Source organism: Sinocyclocheilus grahami, unplaced genomic scaffold, assembly GCF_001515645.1.
Source record: "Sinocyclocheilus grahami isolate Dianchi unplaced genomic scaffold, SAMN03320097.WGS_v1.1 scaffold26.1, whole genome shotgun sequence".
Lineage (NCBI taxonomy): Eukaryota > Metazoa > Chordata > Actinopteri > Cypriniformes > Cyprinidae > Sinocyclocheilus > Sinocyclocheilus grahami.
This window is the reverse complement of record NW_015505205.1, coordinates 1915219-1924415: the sequence shown is the minus strand read 5'-3', so window position 1 is coordinate 1924415 and position 9197 is coordinate 1915219. Positions and strand designations below refer to the sequence as shown.

Here is a 9197-nt window from a genome sequence, read left to right as displayed (position 1 = left end):
GGATGCAGGTTTACCTAACAGCACCCGTGCAGGACTCTGCTTTAAACTGCTTTGCGTCTCTCCGTCAGATAACCTCACGTGCATGATGCGCCATTTACGGGGGCTTATTTAAAATGAAAACTCATTCTCTGCCAGCAGGAGGCGCTTTTAGAGTGATAAAACTGGTAATGTATATCGAAATATCGGAAATGTGTTTAAAAATCATATCACCGTTATTGAAAAAAATTATATCGCGATACATATTGATATTGAATTATTGTCCAGCCCTAACCTAGAATGCAATCTCTGAAAAATCTTCTGATGTCATTGTGGCGTGATTTTTCAGTGTAATTGTTCATGATTGATCATTATTGATTTAGAAAATGGTAAATCTAGATTTACAAGGTGTCATAAAAGGGATGTTGATGTTTGGGTTTTTTTTTTTTTTTATTTCCTGAGTGCAGTATGTGCAATTTTTCTCAGTGTTAAATTGTTGATTTGATAGCATGCCTAAAAAATAATGACTTGAAGTAACATTGTTTTAAACAAATAAATGCCCTATTGTTGTGCTAACAATCTGTTTTCTGTCTTTGTATTAACAACTTTAAGTTTTGAGTACAGCTTACTTGAGAAATTTAAGGCAATCTGTTTCCACACATTTGTCTAGTAATGTGAACAAAGCAGACTTGTTAAGAGAACTGTTTTGTTTTAGTTCTGTGCACTAAGCTTAACTTACATCTCTAAGTTGGCTGAACTTGTCAAATTGCGTTAGCAACACTCAAGTTTTCTGGTAACCTATACATATACACGAGTTACCTATACGAAGTTACAGTAAGTTTTATTAACTCAAAAATGATAAACTAATTTGCTTGAGAAATTTGAGGCAATCAGTTTCCACAGATTTTCCAAGTAAGTTCAACAAATTACTTTTTACAGTGTGTACAGCAGTGCTGACCATAACTGAGCTCCTTCCAAGGTAAGGGCGTATTGCATTATCTAGTATCTTATCATATTTTATACTGCCATAAAACTCAGTTAACTGATGCAATACATACTTTTCATGGCTTGTGAAATGGCTATACTGGTTTTCCAAGTAAGTTCAACAAATTACTTTTTACAGTGTGTACAGCAGTGCTGACCATAACTGAGCTCCTTCCAAGGTAAGGGCGTATTGCATTATCTAGTATCTTATCATATTTTATACTGCCATAAAACTCAGTTAACTGATGCAATACATACTTTTCATGGCTTGTGAAATGGCTATACTGCTCTCAGATGTGTTTTCAAGAGAATAAAATGAATTACAATTTGGTTTTCTTACCATATTGGCAAAGTTTGTTTTTGTTTATATAAATATCACAAAATGTAGTGGGAAAAAATGAAGTAAATGTAGGAAAGATCATATATGACAGTATTTACCCCAATAAGAAACTGAGGCTTTACAGCAGACATAAAGGGCAGGAAAAATAAAAAATTAAATAAATTCAAGAAAATGTAATAGAAAATCCAATAAAAGAAAAGGAAATGTGCTATAAAATCTGCAATAAATTATTTAGAAAAATAAAAGTATTAATATTTGGATGCAGCATTTACAGAATAAGCATATTGTGGATGTATTCTATGAAAACAAGTCTTATTGTCTTTTACAATTTATCTTCTGACAGTAGACATAAAAATGCCCCGCACAAATTGTTTTGTCTGGCCTCTAAATCAAACAGATTATGGCTGCATCCAAAAATCACATTCTCTTAAATAGGTATGTTGGATAAGTAATTACTTCACGATTGCTAAAAAAAGTATGTTCTATATCCACCTTTTTCTTGCTGTAAAAATGGGCGTGGCCATTTGTAAATTCTATGGGTCTAGCTTCCGGTCTCATTCGCATCCAGCTATTTTTAGCTGTACAAAACAGTTAGTTTTGCTGCTTGATATTGAAAATCGGTGTGTCTTCCCATATTATTTTAATGTATTCTTAATACAATACATGATCTTAATCAAGAACACATTGGTTTGTAGAGCAAACAGTTTTACCGTTTACTGCACGTTGTTATTCTTCTCATTATTTACCTATAGCAGTTAACGATCCGTAAGTCTCGCCCGTATGCTTACTTCCGCGTTGAAGAAAAAGGTGGATAGTATGAATGTAATATGGATGTACTACATTCGTCATGTTGTCATTATCACATGACCTGCCAGCACCAGTTGCGTCGCTTCACTGCCATTCACAAACTCTCTCTCGTAGACACCTATGCACACTTCAGACACTCAATGGTAGTAGTAGGTCATCCATGGTACTTTTTATCTACTCTTTTATAAATATTAATAATCTGGACATACTTCTTGTCACATATTGTTTTTCCATCTACTGTATAGTAGATATGTGATTTCGGATGCAACCTATAATTCCATGCTGGTGAAGTTCACACTCAGTCTAATTCTTTACCTGTGACAGTTCTACATTCAGTGGTGCCAGTGGTTTGCTTCTGGATATTGTCTAAGAGGAACTTCATTGGTGGAAGCTCATCATCACTGTCCTCCATGTCCAGATCATCTCCATCTGTGATGTACATATCTTCGTGTCTCCCTTTATTTAAACAGATAATGTCTAGTTATGTAAAATATTTAAATAAATGAAGAAATTATAATAGTTACCACCTTACAGTATGATTGTGTACATTTTCACTATTAACACACTAACAATTATCATACATTTTTTTTTTATTAATCTTGTTTAATGTTAATTTCAACATTCAGGGAAGATCAGTGAACATACCTCGGAATATGGTGACTGACTAATCAGAATCGAGTATTCCCCAGAGCCATGTAATAATTTGTGATAATGGCAGGCTAGTTTTATATGATCCAATTTATTACATGCCTACACTGAAAAAAAAATTCCGTAAAATTTACGGTAAAAAAACGACAGCTGTAGTTGCCAGAATTTTACAGTAAAAAAATACGGTAGCGATGTTTTACGGTTTTAACTTAAATTTAAAGTTAAATACCGTAATTTCATTAACTGATATAATGTTAATATACCAACCTATTGAAGTACTGAAATCTGTTTTGTACCTTTGTAATACACTGATAACCACCTAATGCAGGTGGTGATGAGAAAGTCACATGATGAACCAAAAGCCCATCACAAGCAGCTTTTAAATAATAACATAAATAGAAGGTGCACAGTGTCATTCACACAAACACTAAACACCATCATGGTAACACACATGGAATTAAAATAATGCAATAAACATTCATTTAACAACATTAGGTGTAACACACAACCCTAATATACAAAACTGATAAGAAAAAACTAAGAAACAGTTATTTCAACAGAAAAACATCAAATTTGAAATGTAACGCAGGGAATTCTGGGAATGTCAATTTACGGTTATTCACTGTAAATCATACGGTCTTTTTCACTTCCAAAAACGGTATACTACCGTAAAATTACATGTAAGGTATCCACCGTATATAATAGGGGAATTTACCGTTAACCATTTAACAGGTTTTTACTGTAGCATTTTTACAGTCTTTTACCGTTAAATTCACTGTCATTTTTTACAGTGTACTGCCCATTGTTTTGTTTTTTTTAAGTCTCTCATGCTTTATTTTATCAAACATATAGCAAAAACAGTAATATTATGAAATATTATTATCATTTAAATAACTGTTTTCTATTTTAGTATATTTTAAAAATGTTATTTATTCCTGTGATGGCAAAGCTAAAATTTCAGCAGCCATTACACCAGTCTTCAGGAAGTCATGGCCTAATGGTTAAAGAGTCGGACTTGTAACCCAAAGGTTGTGGGTTCGAGTCTTGTACCGGCAGGGATTGTAGGTGGGGGGAGTGAATGTACAGTGCTCTCTCCCACCTTCAATACCACGACTAACAGATGGCAAATCACACACAAACTGCTGTTCTCCATTCAACACCTGGAGAGTAGAAATGAGACATACAGTATATAACTGTAAGGGCGACATGACTATGAGTGAAATTACTAGATTGAACCAACATGAATTTATATTCTGCCCCAGGCAGAAATGGAAAGAAAGAGAGAGAAAGAGACAGAGAATTTTATTAGTGAAATGTGATCAATATTGGTTAAAATTTATGTCTGAGCAAAATTCTAAACTGAAGAACTGGCTGCAGCGATTATATATTTTGTAGGGCAACCTTCTAGTTAGCATCACCCTAGTTAGCATCACCCTCAACAAAAACCCAACAGGAATTTTCCATTGGCTCTTGGATATTATTGCATAAAATAAGCTTTGTGCCAACAAAAGTTTTGTTCATCATGATAATCTTCACAAATGAACAAAGTTACCCTTTGCTTTTGCCAGATTAGCCATTTGGCTTAAAATTAACCATGAAATCAAACTGTACATTTCTGTACAAAAACTTTATTTTTATTTTTATGGAATACTACAGGGTTCATATTATATATATATATATCTGCACATCCATGATGCGAATCTCCCGTTCCACCACATCCCAAAGGTGCTCTATTGGATTGAGATCTGGTGACTGTGGAGGCCATTTGAGTAAAGTGAACTCATCGGCATGTTCAAGAAACCAGTCTGAGATGATTTGAGCTTTGTGACATGGTGCATTATCCAGCTGAAAATAGCCATCAGAAGATGGGTACACTATAGTCATAAAGGGATGGACATGGTCAGCAACAATACTCAGGTAGGCTGTGGCGTTTAAACGATGCTCAATTGGTACGAAGGGGCCCAAAGTGTGCCAAGAAAATATCCCCCACACCATTACACCACCACCAGCCTGAACTGTTGAGACAAGGCAGGATGGATCCATGCTTACATGTTCTTTACGCCAAATTCTGACCCTACCATCTGAATGGTCGCAGCAGAAATCGAGGTGAGCCTGTGCAAATTGTAGCCTCCGTTTCCTGTTCTTCTGCTGCTGTAGCCCATCTGCTTCAGGGTTCGATGTGTTGTGTGTTCAGAGATGGTATTCTGCATACGTTGGTTGTAACAAGTGGTTATTTGAGTTACTGTTGCCTTTCTATCATCTCTAACCAGTCTGCCCATTCTCCTCTGACCTCTGACATCAACAAGACATTTTCGTCCACACAACTGCCGCTCACTGGATATTTTCTCTTTTTCGGACCATTCTCTGTAAACCCTAGAGATGGTTGTGCGTGAAAATCCCAGTAGATCAGCAGTTTTTGAAATACTCAGACCAGCCTGTCTGGCACCAACAATCATTCCACGTTCAAAGTCACTTAAATCCCCTTTCTTCCCCATTCTGATGCTCGGTTTGAACTTCAGCAAGTTGTCGTCACCACATCTAGATGCCTAAATGCATTGAGTTGCTGCCATGTGATTGACTGATTAGCAATTTGTGTTACCAAGCAATTTAACAGGTGTACCTAATAAAGTGGCCGGCGAGTGTATATGTATATATATATATATATATATATATTGGTTTCCTATTTTAATTTATTTTAAAATATAATTGATTTCTGTGACACAGCGCTGAATTTTCAGCATCATTACTCCAGTCTTCAGTGTCACATGTTCCTTCAGAAATCATTCTAATATGCTGATTTATTATTAGTGTTGAAACTGTTCTGCTGCTTAATATTTTTTTGGAACCTGTGATACTTTTTTCTTTGATTCTATGATGAATAAAAAGTTAAAAAGAACAGCATTTATTCAAAATAGAAACGATAAAAGTCTTTACTATCACATTTTATCATGTTAACATGTCATTGCTGAATAAAAATATTAATTTCTTTAAAAAAAAAAAAGAAGAAAAGCAAGAAAGAAAAAAATTAACTGACCCAAAACTTTGGAATAGTAGTGAATATTGTAACACAAAATTTCTATTTTGAATAAACACCTTCTCATCCTGAATCAGGAAAAAATATAGGTCCCAAAAAATATTATGCACAACTGTTTCCAACATTCCAACAGCATATTAGAATTATTTCTGAAAGATCACGTGACACTGAAGACTGGAGTAATGATGCTGAAAATTCAGCTATGCTTCACAGGAATAAATTATATTTTAATATACATCAAAATAGAAAACTGATATTTTAAATTGCAATAATATTTCACAAAATTAGTTTTTCTCTATATTTTTGATAAAATAAATACAAACTTCTTTAAAAAACATGAAAAATCTTACTGATCCCAAACTTTTGAACAGCAGTATAGACACATATATCACCATGAAGTGAAAATGGACAATTCTTAATTTTACTGAATATTGCAATTTTTACTATAAATGATTTATTCAAACACATCATTATTATTATTTTTTTGAAGTATAAAGACACTGAATAAAATGGGGAGGTTGTTGACTTTTTTTTTTTTAAATATGCATTTCGTACATAATTCATTTATGCTTCTCATCTAAACATATTTGAATCATGTACCATGTATTTATTCTGTAAGGATGTTCAGTCATATACAGTCAAACTAAAATGTATTCAGACACCTTCAACATTTCTCACATTATCAGTTTATTCTCTATAGTTTAGAAAATGGTAATAAAATATGACAAGAAGAACTCAGAGTTAAACTGTGTCAGAACAAATTCATCTTGATAATGTCAGATAACTTTGATAGAAAGGTATTTAACAAAACATGGTCAGGTCAAAGTGTCAAATCACATTTTTGATCCAAATTTTTATCAATTTCACTGGTAGTCCACTGTATGAAACATTTTGTGGGTATAATGTGTCATATTTTACTTTATTTTGCTATCCTCACTTACATAAATTAACTATAGTGTCCTGTACCTGCTAGTAAAAAAATATAAAAAAATATATCTGGTGTCTGAATAATTTTTGGTTTGACTGTAGAATTAGTCATGTTGAAGCTAAATAAAGTAGTTCCCTTATCGAGCGTTCACTCTATATTGCAAGAATTGCACAATTGACTTCCATAGTATTTTTTTCCTAGTATGGAAATCAATGGTGCCCCAAAGCTGCGCTTGGGGCGGAGATGAAGTATTATTAGATTTTTAGTTTTAGATTTTGCTTTTATATGGGGTTATGTTATGCATTTCAAACAACTGAGCTATGTGTGTAACATGCATCTCTATATTTTTAATCTGTATGGATTGTTGTGTACTGTTGAAAAAATACAGTATTTTTTCCAAGAAATGTTTTTGCTTATTGCCTTAATTAAAAATCTACAATATAAAGATTGCTAAAACGCTTTTATTTATTTAAAAAAGCATCTTATATAAGTTATTGAAACACCACTGCATATAGTGGTTAAAGCTCATAACGTTCATTTAAACAAAAATCATGTTACATCAACAGGAGGTAATGTGGCATAAAAAGCATAAAAACAACATAAAAAATAATTCATTTGAAAAGTGTTAGGTTACATAAAGAGAGGTAAATAATGTTGAGAGAACATAATATAAATATGTGCAACCAATGCAAAATTTTTTTTAATGTTAATCCAACAGATAATTGTTCAGAGTTAATGCAGCTCAGAACACTATTAGTAATGTCATAGTGACACCCAGTGGACAAAGGTAAAAGCAGCTGTAATTAGAAGGATGCCTGCAAAAAACAACAACAACAAAAAAAAGGATCAATAATTTAGATACATAAAGATGTGGAATTATTTTATGATGGATGCAAACATGTAGCAGCTAATTGTTTAGTTTTGCATTCTTACTCAATGATAGGGTTGATGCCGAATCTCCGGGCTCGGAGTCTGGGATAAAAAAAACAATCATTTGACTTTAGGGTGCAATCATTAATTTGTTTCATATAACAAGAAAAAAACAAGAAAAAAAACTTTCATTAAATAAACTTACCAGATTTGTACTCTCCATTGCAACTGATAGCTTAAAAAAAATAAAAAAATCAATTGAATAAATATTGAATAAATACCGACTACATGATAAAGTAATTAAAAATTAAACAAGAAAAAAAACTTTCATTAAATAAACTTACCAGATTTGTACTCTCCATTGCAACTGATAGCTTAAAAAAAAGAAAAAAAATCAATTGAATAAATATTGAATAAATACCGACTACATGATAAAGTAATTAAAAATGACTGCTTTTGACTCACATTTTTGGTCACGGGCACACTTTTTTTCTTCTATAGGAGAAACAGGTATTCTGATATATAAATCAAAAATCTAACATTTTTATTTTCAGTGCTGAAAAAATTTGGACACTTATTACCTATATTAAGCATCTCATTAGAATCCATCACACATGAGAGGTCAGTGTCTACCAGCCACTTGATGCACGTCTTGCCATCTCTATAGTCTATCTGACATGACGGGGTTGGATGGCCAGTCCAACAAATTGCACCATGTCCATCCATCACCTTAAAGCAAGACACTTTTTCTGCAGTCTCTAAAAATGCCACTGTGAAGTTGTTGCACGTTCCTACAAAAACAAAACAGAATTTGAGAATTGCTAATGCAATTTAACAGCAAAAAGTTACATTATGACAGAATTGTCATTTTTGGGTGAACCATACCTTTAAAGTGACAGACACATCTGTGCTTCTAAAGGTATAGGCCTATTGTTTTATTAAAATTTGGATAGTCTGTCTAATATTCTAATAATAGTCTAATATTCCATTCATTATCAGTGGGTGGGGTTCCCTCAGGGTGTGCCCTCAGTGGTTTTGATGTTTCTCTGTAAACAGTAAAACCCAGTAGTGACTAGCTGCATTTTATGCATCTAAAACCACAGTGTTTGATTTTCGTCTGTAAAACCTCTTACCTTCCTGCCTACATACACACACAAAAAAACACCTGTCACTGGGACAGTTCCCTCAGGTACAAAAGCTACATCTTTGTACCTTATTTACCCCTAAATTATGTTGCATTACTACATAATTACTGTAGCTGCAGTGAAACACAAATTGTCTTGTGTTTTTGATTTTTCTTTTTAGACATAAAACAAACAACAAAAAGAACAAAATGGCCAAATAACTTAGTGTTATGACAATTACATAGGCCAATATATTTAAAAAATGCAAAAGGAAATTACCATTTTGTAGTGCATTACAGCAAAGGTGCAGGCAAAAAATCAGCATCTGTAAACAGATATACAACACTCTTTAATATATATATATATATATATATATATATATATGTATATATATACACACACACACAAAAAGATCTTCTTGATACTTGAATTTTTTTTTTTTTTTGAGGAAAGAAATTAATACTTTACTTTAGCAAAAATGCATTT

General features: G+C 33.0%; 1 protein-coding gene across 1 annotated transcript in view; it reads right to left on the bottom strand.

The window, feature by feature from the left end:
* LOC107566747 (carboxypeptidase N catalytic chain-like) overlaps window positions 1–2549 on the bottom strand; it is a 23593-nt gene extending 21044 nt beyond the window's left edge. Inside the window, exon 1 of the mRNA XM_016252279.1 lies at window positions 2423–2549. Coding sequence (XP_016107765.1) covers window positions 2423–2549 — 127 coding nt within the window. The remainder of the gene's footprint in view (window positions 1–2422) is intronic.
* Between the last annotated feature and the right edge of the window lie 6648 nt (window positions 2550–9197).